Consider the following 23895-nt stretch of genomic DNA (forward strand, 5'->3'; position numbering starts at 1 on the left):
GTTGTCGAATTATTTGGGGTTATTATGGGGTATTCCATAACTCACCAACTTCAACTTCTTGTGAAAACGTTCCTCCATCAGTTTGACTTGACAAGGCCGGCCCATCAGCGCAGCAGCAGGCGGTTTATGCACTGCCGAGCTCCTCCTCTCACACACACAATGTAAAATGTTCACAACTCCAAAACACTCTTTTCCTCCTGTATGCCTAGAGAAGTACTCCCTCAGCCTGAAAGTCCTCTTAAGAATACAATAGATTTCCAGAAAACAACGAAGATGCCACCAGTAGACGAAGTTATCCGCCCAATCATAAACATTCGGTAACTTTAATTGATTGTTGTGTGCGCGCATGCGCCGGGTAAAGATTCACTGCCGCTAATGTTGAATACTGCCCTCTTTTGTCAATGTTGCGAAATTGGTAAAATGAATTCGGCAGACCTTTTTTTAAAGTCCCTTGCTATAGTGTAATCCATTGCACATAGTGAGGTTTTCTGAACAAACCTTATCCATCATAAAGCAAGGACGGCACTCGCATAATGCCGCCAGTCTCATAAAAATGAAATACAGAAGTACTCACTTAACCTAAAAACCTATTTTCTCAAAAATGTATTAGTATTAACTTTTACAGAACTAACTCAATTTCTTATAAAAAAAGTCCTCAACTTTATTTATCCTCAAAATGCGAGCTTGTAACAATAAAGAACACAAACATTTTTAGTATTTTTATATCTTTTTGTTGTTGTAACTAAAGCCAACAACAATTATAATAAAACAATGGGAACAGAGGTTTAACAACGTTTTGAAATATGTGTGCATTGTCTTCATCAATGGTCGCCACTGTTAACTGTCTGTACGGTTTGTGACCGACTGCTCATTTTTGCTAAGCAGAAAGTTATGATGCAATATTTTCTGCTGAAGTAGCTCTTTGGAATATGGTTATTGGGACACAACACTATGACACTTTTCTGTTCGGGTAGGATAACTTGGGCCCCATTCCATAGAGCTAGCTCCACACAATTGCGACAGAATGGTAAGTTTGCCTCTTTTCAGAAATCTTAAGACGCGGGGAGATAGGTGAAAAATCCTTAAAAAATCATGGTAAACCACATAAAGCCTGATCATGTAATGAATTTAAAATGATGCAAAATAAACACATAATTAGTTTGCCCTGAAACGTGAATGAATTTTCTTAAGAATCTTATTAGAGATTGCCTGGAACTTGTATTTTCGATGGTGCAATAAATAATTTCAATAAAAACAATGTACTGATGATTGAAATGATTTGGTAAGATTATCGCAGTGCGTACTAAATAAAAGTAAAACTTTGCTGAAACAGCTACAAACTTTAAAAACACATTATAGTGATGGAATTTAAAGATGTTTGAAATACTGAAAGACAAAACTGCAACTGGAGTTATATGAAACGTGAATATCATTTTGAAAGATCATATAATTTAAGTATATAACTAAGCTATGGGTGCCTTGTTTGTAGTAAGTGCGCAATAGAAGACTTTTTATTTATTAATTAAGTCAGGCCTAACATAAGTATGACTTCAAAAATGCTTGCCTTTCCAATTTTAGGTGAATGGTTACAATATCCACAACTGATTGATTAAGAATCATTTAAACCATTTAAAATATAACTTCAACTTTGTAAAAATATTCAAACACCTGCAATAAGCCATTTGTGAGTTTTGAATGACGTCTAGTACAATCAATCATGACTTGCTTAATCACAAATCAACGATTACACCTAAATTTCTCAAACCATCGAGACAGTTGCTTCGTTACATGATTCGGGCAAGCTTTTGCGTTGTTGCACGAGATACAGCGAACCCTCATACACAGTTTCAAATTAATGTGTATGGCACAATGGTACCAGGTTTTGCTCATCAGGATGTTTCTCTACAAAATCTGTTTGCCTCTATTTTGAAAGGGCAAGGGCACCAAGGCACTTTCTCCTCAGTAAAGGGCACCCTATAAGAAAATTTAGTACTGGCACATTTTAAGGGCACCAAGGCAATGAGCAGGGGCACAGAGGCAATTATCTTTGTTGCCTCTGTGAAGTATCAGGCCTGAAATCTTGCCCCGAATTATGTGAATAATTGTAGTTTTGGCGGGAAGGAAAGTTTGTCTTGTTATAGGAATTCGGCGCTGCTTTGTTATTACAATAATGAAGACGGGCGCCATGAGGAATTCAAATTTAAGTAGTAATTTGTGACAACACAAGTCATTATACCAGAATGTTCGTCAAATCTAGCTCCCAAATGGCTGAATAAAACTTTCTTTGGCTATTTGTTTGAGCCCACGCCCACCAATCTCAGACTTGCCCTAACATTGGGCATGCCCAGGTCTTAGAGGAGACACTTCTTATCCTGAGATTGGCCTTGTGGAAACAGGGCATGCTGGAGAGGAATGAAGGTTTTGGCCTGGGTTACTGAAACGTTGACTGGAAGGGAATGGAAGTCCGACATTGTGGCTGGAGGAGATGGAAATCCGTGGAGCGTCGTCCTGTAAATATAAAGAGAAATCAATCAGGTCAAACATCTATGAACTATTGGGGCTGTTTGGAAACACAAATCTCCAAAACACCAACCTCTATCTCATTTTGTATCCCTTTCCTTTTTACTCTCAACAATACACATTTAGTTTGGGGTTGCACAAAGAAAAATTAACTGGAGCGGGACTTGAACCAACGACCTCCAGATTGAAGTAACAGGCGCTCTACCAACTGAACTATAAAGCAATATGTTCGCAGTCTCCCTATAAGTCAATATCTTTGCTTGGATTGCCACACATTTTATCTGACTTTGTCAGCGGCAGTTAATCTGGGAGGGGGAGCACAGGGGGGGGGGGAGGAAAAAGCATCAACACTTCCACAATGATGGACTTGCACCAGGTTTATTCTTGAGCTTGGGGTGTGGTGAACAAAAATGGGGTTAAAAATAGATGAGGGGTTGGGAGATTAAGAAAGTAACCTGGGGGGGGGGGGGTAAGCCCCCTAGCCATCTACTCTTGTGGCCGCCACGAACTTTGCCTAATTGAGTACGACAATGGTATTAAATAGGTCTAGCTGGTATTTGAAAAGCTCAGCAATCAATTGGTTTTGTTATACCTTGGTAACATACTGTGAAGTTTGATTGATCGAGAACCAATCACGTGACGCGCAACAAAAACGCATGTTACATGGCTCGACGGGCCGGGTAACATGAAAAGTGATGTACACCGGTGTACACCACCTTGATGGCGTTGATCGATTTTCAGTGCTGTGTACAAAACAACCAAGGGTTCGAGGGAATTGTTTCTCAACAGAACTTTGAGAAGAGGAATAAAAATTATACAAAGGTATAACAAAACAATTGTTTCACGCTGTGACTGGTGTTAAGGGATTTTGTACACCCTCGAGGGGAAAAGCCACCCTCGGCTTCGCCTCAGGTGCCATTTGCCCCCTCGAGTGTACAAAATGCCATGGACCCCGTCACAGCGTGCAACAATTGTATTGGCATGACCTTTACCTCTGAGTAACATGAGTCCTGTCAATATTAGTTGATGCCGGGCAAGCATGTCCCAAACCATCATCAGTCCCACCAGGTCCTTCATCTGTAGCTATCTCTAAGATGTCTTCATCTAAGCTGTCATCTGCCCCTGAAGGTGAGCTCTGATGGTTGAGAGGAATGAAGGCACCTTGGATACCATTGCAGTAGCCGAACTCATTCCCCATGCTGTTGTCTCGCAATCGTTGCTGCTGCATCTGATGCTGTAGGTGGAGCTGTCTCTGATAGGCTAAATACTCTGACGAGAACATCTGATTGGGCGGGAACTTCGCTGCGTTAAACATCAACGGAAACGATGACCCGTGGCTGTCGTTATAGACGGCGAATGGCGTCATTGAGCTGAAACTGCCACCATGAGGGAACCCGGGGCCGAAGGTAGAGGACTGTGTTTCCGCTGGGTCAACAACAGAGAAGGTGTGGTTCTCAACACTGCAGGTGAGATCAGTTGGGATGGGCGTAGTGCTACTGTTGTTCTGCCACTGTGGCTGGAATGTGGGGTGAGTGTTGGGTGAGTAGTTGTGCAGTTGGGTATTTCCTAATTAGGAGAAAACAATAGGGAAAAGTTACAACCATCTCTTCATTTCAATTAAACTCAATTAAATTTGATACAATTCAATCTACATGATATGAGTTATCAATTGTACAGCAATTTAAAAAAAAAAAAAAAAAAACGTCAACAAAAAGTACATCTCAATAACATGAGTAAAAGAGCCACAAAAAGAAGACAAGCCTATAGGTTAACAAAATGTTATCTGATAAAACTACTGCTAAAAATCAGGATGGCACTTGGTAGGGAAGGAGTTCTTTTAACTTGTTAGTTTAAAGCCCTAGTACTAGGCCTAGTTGAAACCTACCTGATCTATTAGTTATAGTGAGGGCAAGTGTGCCGTCAGTCCATGGTCAGACTTAGTACAACTAATTAATATTTTTCATAATTTAACTAACTTCTACTGACTTCTGAAGTTTCTTACAGTTATGTACAGTCAGGAAATTAAACCAAATGATTGAACACAAAGTTACTCTTGATTTAACACACTGAATTGCTTCTTCTGAAATATTTAACGATTATTAATTCCATTATATTGCCCAAACCTTGGTTGTTGCATGCTCCAGAATGCACAGTGTGGAGAGATTGGCTGGTGGCAGTACAGCTACTCTTGAATGTTAGATGCTCTTTCAACGGAGGCAAAGCGACTACTCCAGTTGCATTCCGGCATCCAGCGACCACTTCTTCCATATCTTGCTGCCGTTTCAACGCAACCTGACTTGCCATCACCCTCTGACGGTCTGTGATCAGTTGACAGTAGCTGCATTTGCAGAGCTTAAACCTGCAGTACTTTTTGTGTCCCTTAAAAATGAAAAACGTAAGAATTACTATTTCAGCCCTCGAGAAAGGCTTTGTAGTACTGGGGTTGAAATGTCATTGTCAATGTCACTGTCAGGACATTTTTGGTTGGTAAACAGTTTGCAACAGCTAATTATATTTTTTCAATTACAATGACTACTTTAAATTCATAGAAATCTACAAATACAACATAATAAATAAGGACTAATTATCCTAAATACAATAAAGTGTTTGACACACACAGAGGCTACAATTATATTGATAAGTGCCAATTGCCATTGCAAAATTAAAATGGCCTTGCCCTCTCATTCTCAATAATAACAAACCGGTCTTCGACTTTACTTAAGTTTCAAACCCAAATCGAAATCGTCACAACAACTGATTTTTATTGAGTACACATTTTGCAAAGCCTTACTTTATTTACTTCATAAAAAAAATCATACTGTCCTGGAATCAATAAGTATTTAAAGTTATGGCTAATAATTATAAAAAAATAATGTTGAAGGAAGCCTTTTTAAACTTTGTTTTAAAAGTAAGTAAAGTAGGAGGTTTACCTTCAGAGGAACAAGGTAGCCGTGATTACGGCATCTAGAACACCGAGGGGCTCGCTTCTTTCTCCGGCCCTGTCCATCAAACTCAGGAGGAGAAGCATCAGCTGATGCATCTGCCTGGGCAGTCACCGGAGGTACGGTCGAAACACTTGGTGCTGCTGCCGTGCGCAACTTCCTTGAAGACCGTGTCGAAGATGATGACTGGGTCCTCACAGTTTTTTCTCCTCCTCCGTTCATTTTCGCTACCAAGAATTCATGTAGCACTTCTATTTCCAATTCTCTCACATTACTTTTAATCATGGATGTATAACACTCTTTTTTTGCACTGAGAGGAGAGTGACGTACATATGTGTAAGTGAGGTTTTGTGTCGCCGACCGAGCAAAAAAACTTACAAAATTATACATTTGTAGCAATTTACTGGCAGGGTCGCCTGTACTTTTAGCCCACCGCGTGCTGTTGGACCAAGTCGACTTTTCTCAAGAGGAGTTTGCATATATAGGGCATACTTTTAATAAATTCTTGAAAGGTATAAAAGTATGGTTTGTCTCAAATTGTCTTTGTTAACAGTTCTCATTTTCAACAAGACTTCTCAATTGAGCTTTTTGTAATATTTATCTCTGTTTCCTCATATTTAAGCAGAAGTGTGACTCGACACACCCACTTTATAATGGAGCAGTCCATTAACACACTTTACAAAAAGTACAGGCACTTGTACTTTTAGGACGCAAAGGACTTTTGGGGTCAATGAACCTTCCATTTTGGTTGGTTGAAAAAAGGAGAACACTTCCGATTCAAAAGTATTTTTGAAGAAGTTATTTGTATAATTTTCGTAATCATTTTGATAGAAGAATGAAATAATGGGTGTTTTAAAGTTTTAGTTTCATGCTCGTGGTAATGGGGTGGGGGGGGGGGGTCAAAGGGCAAGATGGCCCATCAAACAATGGAGGGGTAGGGGGGAGGAGAAATTAACCTCGAAAATAGGTGTTTCGGGAGGCAATTGTCCTCGAAATGTGTTCATCCCCCGTTGAAAATCCAACAACATGACAAAAAATCATTACCACAGAATTATCTAAGAATGTACCACACATGAAAGAAGACACAGTGTTTTTTTACAAAATGTGTTTATTCCTAATATTCACCATTTTGCAAGAACAACATATTTTCTTACATTTTGTGGGTGTGTGTGTTTGTTATAGCATAGTAACGGTACGGATGCATGTATGGTGCATGTATTCTCTATTTACAATTATTTATTGAGTGTACTTGAGCCTGGCACATTACTCAAAATCTGATTATTTTAAAAAATAATTTCATAAGATATTTTATTTACAAACAAAAAGCAGAACACACATTAGCAACATGTCTTCTGGAACTACCTACAAAACATAACAATTCTCAGAAAGAATAAATGAAATAGATTGTATGTGACCATTCAACAAATGTGACTATCCAAAAAACTTGAAAATTAAATAAACAAAACAATGAAATTTTATAAAAATCCGCGACACAAAATATAAAGAGAAAGAAGATGAAAAACAACCCCAGAACATCATGCATTTATCCCTTAAGAATGGCTAACTCCTTTTTTATAATACTATGATATTTACATAAGGCAGTTCTACATAAATCCCCTATACATAATTAAACAAGGTTTTCTTTTTCTTTAGGACAAACCGTTTCATCCAAGTCCTATGAATTCTTTACACTTAATTTTACTACGCACTATAGCTCAGAAGTTGCTATAAATTTCAAATGATGGAAGCCCGCAAATAAGTAAGACGACAAAACAAAATCGATGAAGACAATTTCTGATATGCATTAAATTTATCAGACTACTTCAAATTGAAGCATTTTTAGAGGTTTGTTTAAAAAAGAAAATTTGAAAAAAACTTCCTGCTGAAATCAAATGAAAAATGATAGCCAAGTTTGAAGTTGTTAGCTTCTTAAGAAACATAATTGTCAGTAAGCTTAATACTGCATCTCATGATATCACTGTCCATTCACTGATACACAAAGTGGTTGAACAAGTAACCAGTTACACATTCATCGTTAAATATTCCCAAGATATTGAATAAACTATTCTATCAAATAAAATACTGTTTATCTTTCAAAGTTGCCGTTGTCAGAGTTGGAAGCTACTCTACCAAAATGAAAACATATTTACAATTATCCTCATCAAAAAACTTTTTCACACAACCGAGAGCAATTTAGCAAGGGTCCCTTGCTAAATTGAAGCATGGTTGTACAATCTTTACAAAAATGTACTTGTGTGAAACTCATTGCTACATTTTGTAAAATTTTACAGCCATGTTACAATTTAGCAAAGGTCCCTTGCTGAATTTCTCTCGTGTGAAAGGGACTAAAGCAGACAAACATGTTAAATTCCTATCAGATATACCTAAGAATCCTGATTAAGTGGCTTTCCATTCTGAGGTTACCATTAGACATCGCATAAAACGGGAAACCCTTTGACGTGTGATTTTAAAACGGATGTCACGAACAAGGCACTCATTATTTTGGACTAACTTTTAAATTGAAGAGTCTACGTTTTTCTTATTATTTTTAAATAATAACTTATAAGTACTGTTTAATTAACAAACAAGGACAGATTGGGTCAGAATTAGAAGAGAAAACAAATATTCATAATCAGTAAAGGCACATAACATGAATCTTGAGGGCAGCATAGTCATTTTTCATTTCCATAAATACATTTTGGGCGAAGTAATTCTTTCTACTTTCTCATGAAACCCTTTCTGAGTTGTCATTCATGTTACTAATTTTTATAAATTACAAAAACTCAAAAAACCTAAATTATGGTTTTGTCACAAATTTAAGATGGCTCCTTTTGGAATGGTAAAAATAAATGTCTCCTGTCAGACATAGACAACCACAATCCATTTTGAAAGGTTTCAATAAATATCACTATAAAAATGTACAATATGCAGGATAAATAGTAAACGAGAGGGAACAGGCATACAGCTGCAAAGGGTGTCAAAAAATCCCAGGCAGAGCGAGACATTTTTACTGTGTTTTAAAGTTTCAAACGGCACAGCTTGGAAACCCCAAACGAGGAAATCAGATGACAGTAAAGATGGTTTTGATATTGGACACTAACATAGGTTTGTACAGTTAATGTCTAGTTTTTCCTTCTATATTGTACATTCGATATTCACATTGGTTTGTACGGCAAATGTCTATTTTTCATTTTGAAATTGGACATTGGCAGTCATACAGCAATGTCAATATCCAAATGAGAAGTAGACATTCACTGTACAATAGGTAAATGTCCAATACCAAAATAACAAAGTATACATTTGATGTACAAATCTATGTGAATTGTCAATGTACAATATTAAATTAAATTTACTGTCATGGAATTCAGCTGTAAAGTTGCATGCCTGACTTCATACAGCAAGGGATAATTATTTTAATATAAACAATAGGGTTTGAGGGTCCATAAAAAGGAACCTGATTATTTCAAAGTACCAATAAATAACCTGATTCATCAGTGATGGTTTTGTTTGGCAGCTATTTTGGCAACTTCATCTTATTTTACTTTGGGACTCTTGTATAAAAGACTGGGTCCTAATTCAAGTGAAGACAAACTTGAAGCAATTCCAAAAATAAATTTTCACAGTTTGTCGTCTCATAGTTGCGTCTAGTACAGACCAGCCTCAAATATTTTTATGGGGAGGACAAAAATTACGGGATTCTCTTAAAAAGGCTGGGTCCTAATTCAAGCAAAATCCAAACGTGAAGCATTTCCAAAACCAAATTGTCACATTTTGTTGTCTCATGTTTGCGTTGACTGCAGACCAGCCTCAAATATTTTTCGGGGAGGTCGTGAATTTCGCTTGGGTTATAAAGTACAGGTCTTCAACCAGCTAGAGAGGGCGGTGGTTCATTTACTTATTTTTGGAGTTATTTAACCTTGTAATGGAATCCATAGCAACTAATTGGGCTTCAATATCGGGATGCATGACAGCCTGGAGGTCACCGCCGAATGGCGCTTGACCCATATTGAACTTTGACCCCTGATTGTCGATGAACGCTCCGACAGAGGCAGCCATGTGGCTGACTGGATACTGCTGGCTTGCTTGGTTGAGCGGGGCGATGTTATCGGCCTGGGTATTCTCGAGGGGGTTCATCCGTTCCATGAAGGGGTAGTCTTTAGAGTTGAGTTCGTCGTCGTAGGAGAAAAGCATTCGGGATGAGCGCACTGAAGAGAGAAGAAAGTAAGAGCAACCCATATTAGAGTGTGGTAAAACTTTGGGCGACTTCACTTGGAGATTTTTATACAAGCTCGATGTGTGGTGTGTTGTGGCCGAGCGGCCAATTGCACCGCGCTCAAGCTCTTCTGTTTCTAAACAGCAGGGGTTCGAGTCCTGGTATTGACACTTAACCATTATTACTTTGTCCTTTCGATGGGACAAACATCTTAGGTCCCATGTGTTGTATTATGCATGCAAAAGAACCTAGTGCACTTATCAATATTTAGAGAATGGGTTCACCCTAGTGTTTCTAGCATTTTTTTTTATAGCCGCATTAAAAAGTTTGTTTGCACTTCAAGCATTGTGCCATTATACTCTATGAGAGGTTTCTGCACAATAAAAGGAGATGATAGAAAGATCTCTCCTAACAACATTGAATTGAGTGAAAGCATCAACAATTTTGTTTACTTAAACGTTGAAACAACATTTTGGAAACACAAAATGAACTCCAGTACTTTGTATAACATCGTTTAAAAAGTTTTCACAGCCTATTCTAACTCAAAGTATCAATAAGGGAATGAATTTCTCAAAACTGATGCATCAATTGTAAGTATCAAACGTTTTAACACGTTAAGTCCGTCAAGAACACTTTTTTTTTTTTCAAGAACACTTACCACTTGGGTTATAGGCTGAATTAGACTGTTCCGGTCCATAGGGGGCGCCAGACTGACCAGCTGTCGTGGCCTCCTTGTTCTGATTCTCGTGGTAGTGCATGTGGTACTTGCTGTAGTAATGACTGCTTGGCAGCGGGCCGTACATTGGGGAGGGTGTCTTAGGAAGATTGGAGTTGCCGAAGAGCGATTGCGGGGACCAGCCACCGAGGAAGACTGCGAAACAAAGGACGAGTACCTGCAGAAATTTAAAAAGAAATTAAGAAAAACTGTTATAGACATCGTCAAATTCACATTATCCTCATATCCTCACAAAACAACCCTACCCCCCTAAAATGTTTTTTTAAACAAAATTGGTGAATAAATAAGCCTAAACAAATATAAATGCCACCAATGTGTTTTCCCTTGATATGTGAGCCAGCAGGAATATAGAGTATGAGACCACAGCAGTTCTACTCAGGACCAAAAGAGTTTAACACAAGATTCCGCAAGTTTCTTACTACTGGTATAGTTTTTCAAATGCTCTCTGAAAGGGTCTATTTACTTTTTGTAGGACAACAAACACAATGTCAACAGATTTACATTTAACTTACACACACAGTTTGGAGATAATGATCATGGAAACTTCCCTGAAAATATTACTTGCTGAGGTGCTGTAGTTTTTGAGAAATGAGTAAAACAATGTCAAGAAAATCATTTTTGTCTCAGTGATCATGAGACGAAAATTATTTTAGCATGTAAAAACGTGATTTCATGACGGTGTTTTACTCCTTTACGCTTAAGATACGCTTTCTACAATCATTACCTTCAAACGATAAAAGTTTGATGAAATCTGTGGACAATCTGTGTTGTGTTACAAAAAGTACCCAAGTTGTCAAAGTGTTAGACAGAAAAATGCCTTATTAGGATTAATCGTAATGTGCTGTTTTCCTGATTATGACTAGGACTTTGTCTTTAGTTTAAAACGATTCTCTTAAAATACTCTTGGTTTAAACAACCTGCAAGAAACACTGTTGCCCCCTAGCAGACATGAAGCTCACCTCTACAAAATATGAGCCTACCACTTTGACTCCCAATGGGAGACAGGATAGGCGCATGTAAGCAAGGGGTCAATATACAAGTAAGTAACTCCACATTCAAGTTAGTAAGCCGCAATGTTTTAATGAAGCGACGACTTAGCCCAAAAAACATTTAAGTGAAACCGAACTGTTAATATTTTTCAATCTCATCATTTTGTTGATGAGTTATTAAAAATTGTAAACAACTTGTGAAAATGTTCACAGCAATGAGTACATCAATAATATAAACAAGAAGTTGTTTTGTAAAACATTATAATTTTGGACACATTTATCAGTTTGCAAAAATGCAATGAGAGAATGATGTCACCCATCACCAAAGAAACGACAGATGAAGTTTGTGGCAACACTATGTATAATCTCTTCCCAATTTTTTTTTCAAGCTCTAAAAAGAGCCTACACAAATGCAAAGAGTATAACATGGTGTTCCAACAAGCTTTTTTATTTATTGCCAGCTCCATCATGCAAAATTTCCAGTTCTCCCAAAGATATGAATGAACAAAATACAGAAGAGATGACTACATGCTGTGAAATTAATCACAATTTTTATGTGCAGTACAACTGTACTATTGTACTTCATGTTCAGCACTTGGAAAAGGTCAGTATTCATTCAGCAACTCCCACCAACCTGCCGTACAATCTCAACCTCAAAGTGATCAGGAAATGTATTTTGTCTTTGCCGACTACACAGAGAGTTCAATAAAGAGTTAAAGATGAAATGAACAAAGCAAGCAGCCCATACCCTCCTAGTCTTTGCCCAAGACGTCAGCGATGGATAGTATACTGTTCTTAGTTGTAAATCGCTATAGTGCCCTCTAATGGCAAGATTTAACCAACTTTACTTGCTCACACTAAGCTTGCACTCACTAGTGCAAGCCCGTCAAGTTGGTTAAAACATACCGGAAGGGGTATGCTTTAGCGGTTTACAACCGCGTGCAGAACACTGCTCCACTGTGGAGCACTGATGTCTTGGGGCAAGACTAAAATCGAACACAAGAAAAAACAAGATCAGACAACAACAAGATCAGACAACAACAAAAGCAGACAATAACAACAAGAAACTAAAGAACATATTTCCTTTTACAAAAGAATTTCCCAATACCATCTACAGATGAGCAATGAATAACTGCTCTACTGTGGAGCACAGATGTCTTGGAGCAAGACTAAAATCGGACAAACAAGAAACAACAAGATCAGACAACAAGATAAGACAACAACAAGATCAGACAACAACAAAAGCAGACAATAACAACAAGAAACTAAAGAACATATTTCCTTTTACAAAAGAATTTCCCAATACCATCTACAGATGAGCAATGAATAAAGTCAGGATAAAAAGCGAGAAGTCGGAAGGATAAAATATTGGCCCAAAATACTCCACCTGTAAAAAATCTACAATGAGGATGAGAGTGTACGTCTTGGCAGTTTAAGGAGGTATTATCTCCGAACCTTAAGCCCAGGTTCATGCTAGGGTGACATAAAGAAGAATAATAGAGAAAAAAATGTTTCATTTGTGCCAATAATCAGATTTGCTTTAATTTGCAACGAGTAAAGTAACGAAAATTGATGGTAAATAAAGGAATGGCTCTTGGGTATGGCGAAAAAGCTGGGTTCGGGATTGCATATTTTTATTTTTTAACAGTCAAAGTTAATACCAGGATTGGAATATGCAACCTGGGCTCAATTTCATGACTCTGCTTCCCGCCGAATTCTGCAATCACCAATCTTCGCTTACAGGATAGGCGTGGAAATTGCCGCGCTATCTTTGTCAGCTGTACAACCTCACTCAAGCTAAAAATCCTTGCTAAGTTGTGAAACATGCTTGAGAAGTAAGCACAAAATTCCCTGCTTCTGTTAATGCAGATTCGTTGCTTCTGGTAACCAGAGCCATAAAATTGGGCTCTGTTCAAGATAGGGTGCGTTTGAGTCGATTTAACTTGCAATGAAAGAGGAGCCGACTATGGCCCTTTTTGAGAACAAAGCTTCATCTTTGGATTCTGCTTCAGGCTCCGTCGTCTCGTCTGAAGCCACGCATACAAAGCCACGCGTAATTGTCAAAACAACTGCGGGGCCCGAGCCGAATCCAAAGCCGAGGTTTCAAAAAGGGTCATAGCCTCTAGACTTTTTGTTTCTTACCATCAGGCAGGTCCCAGATTGGGTCGAGTTGGCTTTGAGTGGTTTGGTCACTTTGTTGACGATGCTCTGGAGTTTCTGCAACTGAGCTGCTAACGTTTTGTTTGTCGACTCCATCGACTGTAGTTTCCGTTTGAGGTCAGTGTTTTCTTGTGTGAACGATTCCATTCTAAAAACAAATAACAGGTTTTTAAGACGGTTACCCTTGTGACTTTGGAAATGTAATTTAATGTTCAGTGCATCTCTCATAGAATCAAAGTACAAAGTAAACTATTCCTACCGGGCACTCTGGAATTGCAAAGGTCGTAAGTTCGTATCCCACCAAAGTAATATACCTGTGATTTTGTTCACAGAACTCGGATAAGTACCGAGTACACAGTGCTAACACACATTGGTTTAATCATAATTAATGAACTTTAATCTAACATTAGAAAAACCACTCACAGACATTGAATCTGAGACAATTTGTTTTAGTTTCATAGACACAGGAACCCATGTTTCCTAGACAAAACTCACTTCCTTTCCAGCGCTTCCACGTATTCCTTCTTCTTCCGTCTGCTTTCCTGAGCTGAGATCTAGACAGGGGAGACAAAAAAAACGAGGAAATCAAAATGAGAATATGCTACATGATCAAGGTAGGTTTGTCTAGCCAAGATCATCCCCACCCTTCAAGGAAAGTTGTTATCGTCTTGGTTTTTATCGCTACATCTGATTGGAGACCCGCCCGTCTGATGGCCAAATAAAAGTAAGCATCAGACTTCGAAATTTCCATCTACTACAGTTTGTCTTTGTCTGATGGATTTGTTGAGTTACCCTAAGAATTTGCCAACCTGATCAAGATTTAAGTTCAGACTACCTAAGCACAAAATGGTATTGCTTAATATATCAGAATTAGTTTATCGACCCAAATAACATTATGAAGGCAAGAAAGGTGTCTAAACAAGACCATGTATTGACACAAACTTTTCAAATGTTTACATCTGAGTGGAGACCCCACTCGTGTGTAGGCCAAATCAAGGTAGGCTTTAGGCTTCAGTTTGTCCTGTTCGTTTTTTTCAAACTACCTTTATAATTTTTCCAACCTGCAAAGAAAACTTGAAGTAGACTTATCCGAAACTGCCGGGACCTAATTTCATAAAGCTGTTAAGCAGAAAATAATGCATAGCAAACTTCTTCGCTATTAAGCGAAACATGAGTGGGGTATCAGTTCCAATAATGTAATTTTCATGGAATGTTGGCTGGGACCATGTTTCTGCTTAGCACTTGAGCCTTTCTTCAATCTTTGGATTCTGTACTCACTTTGTTCTTAATTTTCCTTCTGACTTTCTTGAGTGATTTTTCTTCAGCCTTGGTGAGGGGTAGTTTAGTTGGGATGGGGTATCCTTCGATCGTCAGTGTTCTCTTCTCCTCTTCAGTTAGAATAAGGGGGCCAGACTGAGGTAACCTCTGCAACAACAAAGACAAAACAACTGATTTATTTAATTGTATTTAGGATAAAGAATATGATTTATTATACTTAGAAGGTTTTGAAACTTTGTGTGGTGGAAGTATAACTAAGGGTGCTTTGCAGTAACACCATGTGAAAATCTCTTTTGAGTAATGTTGGTTCTGAAAAGAACCGGTGGTCGACAACTCAAGGTTTCGAGCAGTATGCTCTGATCATCTTCAGGAGAATGCTGGACTTTGTTGCTGGATGCTGATTTTCACATGGTATTACGGCAAACCTCTCTTTGTTATTTAACAGAGTGGTAGAGTAGATGCTCTAGAATGCCTGGACCCTGGGTTTGAGTCCCACCTAAGTAGTCTGCCTGTGGATTTTCTTCCTGCCGGACTCGGGGGAAAAGCACCTGTTATTGACCCCTTGCACACACGTCACACGTGGCGTCTGTGCCACGCTCACCATTTTGGATGGCAGTTAGGTTTACATGTAAACGAAGCGGCGCGTCGCGTCCCCTAAAATGCGCGCTCCAATGAATAACGCACAGTGACATTGCCCACCAATATGGCGCATACAAGATGATTTGATGATGACGTCAGGTGAATTGGGTCAATACTAGAACTACCACTTAATCTTAGATCTTGTCTTTGTACCACAACATTCAAAGCTCTTCTCAACACTTATCTTATGTCACAGTATTTCAAGCATTAATTTTTTTGTTTTGTTTGTTGTTGTTTTTTACTGCGCCTTGAACACCCAGCAGGGTGGATACGTGCGCATTACAAGTCTTATTATTATTTAATATTACAACTTTCGGATTAACGATACAGGTTTTGAACCGGCTGGATCTTGTACAATGAAATTGCCCGTAAGCTTGGAGAAAACAATTCTCAGTCATAAGCCTCACTTATATTCCTGATGACAGTGACAACTCCCTGTCTGAAATAAGTATCTGTGTGTTGGTGTTCCCTGTCTGAAATAAGTACCTGTGTGTTGGTGAACATCGGCTGGGTGATCATGCGTGTGTGTGGCTCGTGTTTCTTGACGTATGCTGATAGTGGGCGGGGACTTCCGGGTTGTGAGGAGTTGCCACCGTCGCTGTCACTGGACATACTGCTGGGTGGGCTAGGTGGGAGTCCAAGTCCGTCAAGTCCTTTAAAATTGAATTAAAGCAATTTAGCGTTAAGCATTTAGGGCGCATGGATATAAAAAGGCACAATTGCATGGACAACCAGGGGCCTATTTCACAAAGAGCTAACTTCAAATCAATCGTAGTTGCTAAGTTAAGTGTGATGTCACAATACAGATCACTAGGATTGTACTGACGATTTGTCTTGCTATGAATTCTATTGCTTCGAAAAATCGGGCCCAGGACTATACAGGCATGCAACTGCCCGATGAAAAAAAAAGAGGAAACTTTTCGAGACCCACAATGGTACCCTAAAAAGTGTTGAGGTTTTTTATGCTCTTAGGTTCATTGTTAGCATGTAAGACAAAGTGGAGTGTTTTATACAACTAAAATAACATGGAAAAAACACCTTGCCTATGTATGCACCGTAATTCGAAGGTGGCAAAGCATTGGGAGTTGATTAAGTTGAGGAAAACTAACTATTGTTGTCCAGGTAATTATGAAATTTGCATAAAATTATTATCCCCCCCCCCCAAAAAAAAAAAAAAAAATCGAAAAAAAAAAAAAAAAAAAATCGTTTTTTTTTTTGTTTTTTTTTTTTGGGGGGGGGAATAATAATTTTATGCAAATTTCATAACTACCTGGGAAACAATAGTTACTTTTCCTCAACTTAATCAACTCCCGATGCTTTGCCACCTTACAATGGTCGGTGCGAGCCACTTGTCCCCGCTTGCCGTCGTTAAATCTCCCTCTTGCACACCACACAATATGCCATTCCTGGCTTGTCCACTTTCCGGACGGTTTCGGAGAGCAGTTTACCGTCTACGTCTTTTTTTTTTCCCAACCAGAACCACTTCCAGGTAGTTTTTACTCCTTTATCTATGGCTTTAATTTGGCCAGGTACCACTCGGTCCCGCTCTAAAATATAATTTCTTTTGGATGTCATTTTGACGGACGTTTGAAGATGCGACTGTTTCGTAACGCAATGTGAGACAAGCACACAGTATACATGTACGTTTGGTAACTAACTCACACACACATACATGTACAACACGTGTATACTATTGCAAAACAGCGGGACCAGACGAAGACACGACCTTAGACTCATTTCAAGGCTGTATAATAACTTGGTTTAGCACACAACTCGCCCGCGCCACGGGGTGCGTTCCACTGTTCCAGATTTTTCGACCGTAAACACGGCTATTAATGACCGCACGCAGTGTGTAAACGTATGCATTGCTTGCTGTGGGCTTTATATTGACCATGCAGTAGAATGGATTGCGTACCGAGGCAGAGGCCAGACCATGCGTTACGATGCATTGTTGAATTTATCTTAAGATCGCGCTAACCGCGGAATGTATTTTTTTAGCGCTAATCATATTTTTAAAAACGCGGAATTCCGCAGAAACGCGGAAGAGTTGCATGCCTGACTATAATCGAACATAAGCCATGGCCATAGTTGTGCGAGGTCTTGGCCTTGGTGCCTCTTCAAAAGTTTCCCATAGACACACAGTTTTTCCAATGGAAGTGCCCTTTGCAAAATGAAAATGACTCAAAGACGAAATGCCAGGCTTTGATGAGTAGTTCTATAGTACATCTTCCATTTAAAACAAACATATTATGAGATTACAAACTAAAAAAATAAGTCGTTGAAATATTTTTGCAAAATATTCAGAATATTTTTGCAAAATATTCAGAATATTTTTGCAAAATATTCAGAATATTTTTGTGAAATATTTAAAGTATTTTTTGCATACCTATTGAAGAGGTTTCCAGTTGATAATCCAGCATCGGTTCCAGTTTGATCTTGATGATTTCCTGTTTGGGTTTGAGGTGTACGGTCTGCTTGGCCTCGATGGTTTGCCTTGATGGAGCAGGGACCAGCGTGGGGAGCGATTCCTTCAGGACGTAGTGAGTCTGCATGGGGTCGTCCATGGGTTCTGACTTGATTAGGAGGGGCTGGTTGGTCTCGGGGTCCAGGAGGGGGAGGTCAAAGGTGTCCAGGTCGTCTGAGATGTGGGTGATAAGAAGGGTAGCTATGAATGAATCATCCAAACCATGGTGGAAACCAACCAATGCAATAACATGAAATAGATACACAGTCTGAGAAGCGTTACTGTAGTAATGTTTCTCAGATTCAAAATTATGACCATAAAGACTTTTTACATAATTTATTTTTTACATAACCAAATTATTTCAAAAGTAAATGTTTTCTGAAAATGTTTTATATACTATCAAAAGCTGCTGTAGGCAATAAACAACATTTTGGATCGCCATTAATTTTAAGAGTGATAACCAAACCTATACCTTCCCTTAAAATTATTTTTAAATGAATCAATGTTTAGAGAGGTGACAGCAGTCACATCTCTGGTGGCAGTAATTGCAAACGGACACCAACACTCAGACACCTGAGAAACGATTGGCATGAATTGTTTATCAGAACTAAATGTGAACATTTATTTACACCATAATACTTCCGAGAAAAACTTTTCTTAAAATAGTTTTTACTAGCAACAGCTGCAGTGTTTCTCACCATCAAGTTTGTTTATGGTCAATGCTTTTAGGAGTACCATGTGTGGAGAAAAGCTCCAATACCTTAACCAGCTGCTTCACACACGCATTTTCTCATTTCTAAATATTATAAGAACACCTGTTAGCACATCAGATGACTTATCTTGTAAGTAAACATTTATTTTAGGGGAGGCTGTTTCAATTTGCTGTACTTGTAGGTAAAAAGGTAGCAAGTATGAGGGCTCTCCATAGTATATGAAATGTACACACTTTGTTTCCACTTGGACTTCTAAAAATTATGTATCTATTTAGATTTTACATTTATCAATTTCCAAATCTCTTGTGGGTAGCGCTTTATCTAATCTTGGCTCCACAGGGTAAGAAGTGCTCTGAAACTGGGCGTTACCGTGTTCCGTAACATTCATCACCCAGTATTATACCTAAGTATATGGACAATTCACATTAGTACAATTTGCCTGCTATAGTTTGTCCAGGAAAGGCTATTTTTCAGAGTGTATTGGGCAAGGTCAACAAGCTGTTGGTCCTCACACAGCACCCATGCGGGTATTCGTTCAGAGTTCAAATGCGGTCAGGGCAAACAAATTTACAGGAAATTACATAAGTGATGTTTCCTTGATGGTGGGGTTTGGGGTGTCATGTGAATGCATGCAGTGAAACATTAAGGGGTGGCTTGTGAATGCACGCAGTGAAACATTTGGGGTGGCTTGTGAATGCATGCAGTGAAACATTTGGAGGGGCACTAAGGCCATGACCCAGGGCAACGGAGGCCATTGGCTCTGTGGCATGCGTGTAATTCTAGGCCTGTGAATGCCAGCCACTATCAAGGTTCTAAAAAAAAACCTCAATGAAAAATTGCCTATCCAAGAACAGATTATAGAGGGCGCACTGTATTGCAAAACGCTCAGAAGCGGATTTCATGAAACGCAAGGATTAATCCTAACTCGAGTTAGGACGAGTAACCCGTCCTATCTTAGGAAGGATTCAATGCGTCCTATGTATTAGGATACGGAACTAAACTGGTCCTAAGATTAATCCTAAGTTAGGAGTTTGGTGAAATCGTTGGCTGGTCTGATAAGTCGCACTCACCTTCTTCATTATAGCCACTTGATACAGGAGAGCCAGGCTCGCTGAGCGAGCTCAGGCTGTAACTGTGTTCTGTCTGGATGTGAGGGGTCGGTGAGGGTGCTCCAAAGTGCTTGTCACAGAGCATGGGGTCGTCGAAGAGAGTGTTGAACCAGTTGTCGTTCTGTACGTCCACCAGTTGTTCTGATAGAGGCTGTAATGAAAGAGACACGAGAGTTGGTAAATAAGTTTGAGGGGAATATTTGAATGGAGTTTGATACAGAGAAATGGATAATCGTTCATTGCAGCTGCTTTCCTTTATTGTGCACATGATTTTGTATCCATAGAACCCTTGCACGAGCCACCATCATTAGTGAGAGCCAGTCAAGTTGGTTAATTGATGCCATGAGAGGGCGCGCTATCTACAGCGAGCACAGTACACTATCCACTACTGATTACTGCCGTCTTTGGCCAAGACTATGCAATACATGTACCATGGAGGCATGGAGGTAGAAATGTACTATCATCATAAAATGCATCACCTTCATTCAAAACATACTATGCATTTACACAAAACAAGAGATAAGCATGGGGATCTGTGGTTTAGTATAAACATGGAGCAATTCACAAAGGCTAGTCATTAAACAATAACCCTAATCAGCAATGAATGATTCTCCATAACACAAGTAAACATCATCATTAAGTATGTATAGAACAATACTATGTGGATATGTACTGGATAGGTCATTGGCATTGGGCATTTCCCATTCCCATTTGGTCTTCAGTTCCACCCACACATCCACAATTCAGAACCAGACATCCTTATCATTGATTACATAAAGTACGCTAATAGTTTAATGGCATCTGTTTCAAGATAACCAGGGATGCAGGGTTGTTGCATAACACTTGTAGCAGCTCCCTTGGAAATGCCACAGGCTAGAATACCAGGGAAACAACAGCTTGCTGGCTGGACACTGAAAGTAGTTCATGGATTATGTTTTCTGACCATGAAGCCAGGCCTGACACTTCATGGAGGCAAGGAAGGGGCTTGCCTCCATGCCCCCTGGTCATTGACTTGACGCCCTTACAGTAGAAATTTACAATTATCTAAATAGGGTGCCTTTTACCATAGAGAAAATGTCTTGGTGCCCTTGCCCAACGAAGTGTATAGGCCTGATGAAGCTATTGACCCATAGTTGACTGCCAGAACTATTTCCAGTGTCCAGCAAGCTGGTGTGTACCTGGTATTCAAGCCTGTAGCATTTCCAAGAAATTCAACCACAACTACCTCCTGGATGTTCTTTCCTCTGGGGTATATTAACAGTCAGAGGTATGCCCTATCCCAAATGGTGACTATAGATACAGCTATGGCTGTTGCTTGTTAAGTACTTCAATGCACGATGGTGAGTCAGCCCATGGAGGTAGAATATACCTCCATCACCAAGTCAGACACGGCTTCACAAACCCATGAAGAGTTAAATTGAAGATAGTTTTACTTTTCGCTATGGTTTGACCAAGAAGATTGGCCAGACTACTTTAGTTAACAAGAACTGTCCTGCTAATTAAGTTCAACCTAGGGAGGTAGGAAATCCGCTGGGACTAGTCGCTTAATGGTTCAAGATGAAGTCTCGTTAAAAACAACTGAACTGCAGCTGAGTGGGTTATTAGTCATAGTTGGTCTCAACATTTCGGCTAGCCTTCATAAGGAAACACGACCCCTTACTTAACCAGGAAAAGGCAACCTATTTTAAGCACATGTCCCGTGCATTTTTAGACCCATGTTGATTGCCACAGCGCTGTCCCACCGCTACTTTCTAATCCTCCCCGGAATATTTTACATTCTATATCAGAGGAGGTGACTTTCCAGACAGACTGAGTCTGGAATGTGGATCCTACATAAGCTATGCAGTATATGAACCTGCCCTATATGTTGATTAAGCATGTTTCAGACACACAATGTATCAAACAACTTCCTTTCTGGTTATATTAGTTTCGGAGGTGGCCGCTCTTTACAGTCAAAGGAGAGGAAGTGTAGTACACAAAGGTTCGAATAGATGTTACTTTCCAAACGCTGCGGGTCGATCTCTACACATGTATAAGGATCTAAAGTAATTGGTAGTCGCCATAGAAACAATACATCAGGTCTTAAGCTATACATAGACTCGCTACAATGCTCTGAGCTTCTAAGAGAAATGCTGGAGGGACTATGTCAAGTCAAAATGTGTTCTTGCCTATTATCATTGGCTGAGAGTCGTGCAAAGCACATTATAGTTTCTGTTTGCAAAGGCAAAGACACACAAGTTAATTTCTTTTGCGGGATAAATGAAAATAAAAAATTATCATTTGTTTTGTTTGCCTTTCATCTTGTCACAATGTTCACGGAGAGGCAATTCTTTAAAAAAAAATCATGAATAAATTTTGTCAAATCACTATTTTTCACTAAGTTTGGATGGTATCATAGACATCAACAATTTTACAAAATTTACTTTGCATATTCATGAATGATTGGCATATGATAAAGTTGCCCAACTCACAGCAATGAGACAGCCCCTTTAACAACAGATGCTTCGTTTAATTAAACAGAAAGTCAACATAACAGCTTCCTTGGTTAGAATACCAATTATTTTTGTCGCGTTGTTAACATCTGGCATGTATATTTGAACAACCACAGAGACAAGAGTCTCGACTGCTAAAGTTCTACTTCCACTTCAAAATATCATAACTCATAAGAACACTAATAATTAAAACCAATACTCTTTCATCAGTATAACAACAATATACTAATGAAATATTAAAAACATGACAAACGAACGAACTAACTGATGAACCGATCAAAACTCACTTTAAAAATGTTGTTGGTAATGGATGGGAATTCAATTTATAAACAGTGGACTACTATAAATCCGCAATTGACAAAATATGTGGCTACGTGTATGATACTAGTATGTAGCAGGCCTTTATTCTTGGTTTTAAAATGGCAAGAGCATCAAGGTATTTTCTTCTTGGTGAAGGGCATCTTATGAGGACAAATTTACAATTTCAAATTGTAAATGTCTACTGTAGCACTTCCAAGGGAACCAAGGCAATGACCAGGGGGCATGGAGGCGATTGCCTGCATTGCCTCCTTGAAGTATCAGGCCTGATGAAGACCATTTCCGTAAAGTCAGCGATCTTATTGTGACATTCAATTTGTGGCCCCCCTGAGAAGTAATACTGGAACACAGGGAGTTCAATTATCAGTGTCCTTTACCAACCCATCACCCCTTTTTCTCTATGGAACATTCCACATGGTAAAGCGGTTCCCATGACTAGCTGGGCAAACACCTGTTGCAAGGATTGGATTGGAATGTACCATTTTTTTCACAGGGGTTACATAAATTCCCACACAGGACACCAGTAATGAAGATTACAGTCGGTGCCCAGTCATGAATTGAAAATAAAGACAATAAAAACAGTTATGTACCAGCAGATATCTGATACACAGTCAATGAACCATATTCATAAAAATTAACCAACATTTTTCAAACAAGGGTTGTGCATAAACAGGTAGATGATTAACATTGAAATAAATACATGAAGGCGGTACAAAATGAACATTTTCAAGGATAAAGTAAGTCCACAGATGTTCCCCTCTGACAATCTGGGTTTATGCCAAATTTCCCTCTTTTTCAACATTTACTTATGAGTGCATTTACTAAATTTCCAAATCGCTTGCGTCAACTGTTTGTGCTCTTTTTGGATCAATAATGTTAAACCGAAAGATATACGTACCTCATACATTAACAACTAAAGTTCAGTCTATACAGTTGGCTGTTTATAAAGTCTAAAGAGAGGAGGTTCTGCTTACAAAGAAGAGTACATTTCGAAGTCCCAAATCACATTTCTACTTTGTGTTTTATGTTTTTCCTGTTATAAAGAGACCAGTCCCAGTGACATTGTTATAACAAGAGTTATACTAAGAGAAAGTGAAAACTGAATTCATGAGCAGAAGAGCGGAAGTCTCTGGAGTTGATGATTAATTTTGTTTCATCCTAAATCAACTTGATTAATTTTTTCCTTTTCAAATATCGATTTGGAGCGGGACTTCTCATTTCCAGAACCAATTTATAATAATGTTCTGAAAAGAATCTAGGCGACAAAATACAATTAACTTGGCACGTAACTGCAAAGTGATCACACTATGTGAACATAAAGA

At 39.0% G+C, this 23895-nt stretch overlaps 2 protein-coding genes across 2 annotated transcripts in view; both read right to left on the reverse strand.

Moving 5' to 3' along the window:
- Positions 1–639: 639 nt before the first annotated feature.
- Positions 640–5794, reverse strand: LOC139939816 (uncharacterized). The gene is made up of 4 exons (XM_071935948.1): positions 5451–5794; positions 4644–4899; positions 3513–4086; positions 640–2508 (listed from the first exon to the last, which is right to left on the reverse strand). The coding sequence occupies exons 1-4, from the start codon at positions 5745–5747 to the stop codon at positions 2352–2354; spliced, it is 1284 nt and encodes a 427-aa protein (XP_071792049.1). The 5' UTR covers positions 5748–5794; the 3' UTR covers positions 640–2351.
- Positions 5795–6572: 778 nt separating this feature from the next.
- LOC139939800 (cyclic AMP-responsive element-binding protein 3-like protein 2) overlaps positions 6573–23895 on the reverse strand; it is a 31734-nt gene continuing 14411 nt past the window's right edge. The window contains exons 2-9 of the mRNA XM_071935919.1: positions 19725–19914; positions 17864–18115; positions 15964–16130; positions 14839–14985; positions 14056–14114; positions 13543–13708; positions 10334–10568; positions 6573–9667 (exon numbers count right to left, since the gene is read on the reverse strand). Coding sequence (XP_071792020.1) covers positions 9354–9667; positions 10334–10568; positions 13543–13708; positions 14056–14114; positions 14839–14985; positions 15964–16130; positions 17864–18115; positions 19725–19914 — 1530 coding nt within the window. The 3' untranslated portion in view covers positions 6573–9353. The remainder of the gene's footprint in view (positions 9668–10333; positions 10569–13542; positions 13709–14055; positions 14115–14838; positions 14986–15963; positions 16131–17863; positions 18116–19724; positions 19915–23895) is intronic.

The sequence above is a fragment of the Asterias amurensis genome, chromosome 7 (assembly GCF_032118995.1).
Source record: "Asterias amurensis chromosome 7, ASM3211899v1".
Taxonomy (NCBI): Eukaryota; Metazoa; Echinodermata; class Asteroidea; order Forcipulatida; family Asteriidae; genus Asterias; species Asterias amurensis.

Coding starts and splice junctions, on each gene's coding strand:
- LOC139939816 (XM_071935948.1), bottom strand. CDS start 5,747: ATGATTAAAAGTAATGTGAGAGAATTGGAAATAGAAGTGCTACATGAA. Junction 4,900..5,450: donor GCTACCTTGTTCCTCTGAAG/GTAAACCTCCTA, acceptor TTCATTTTTAAG/GGACACAAAAAGTACTGCAG. Junction 4,087..4,643: donor TGGAGCATGCAACAACCAAG/GTTTGGGCAATA, acceptor TCTCCTAATTAG/GAAATACCCAACTGCACAAC.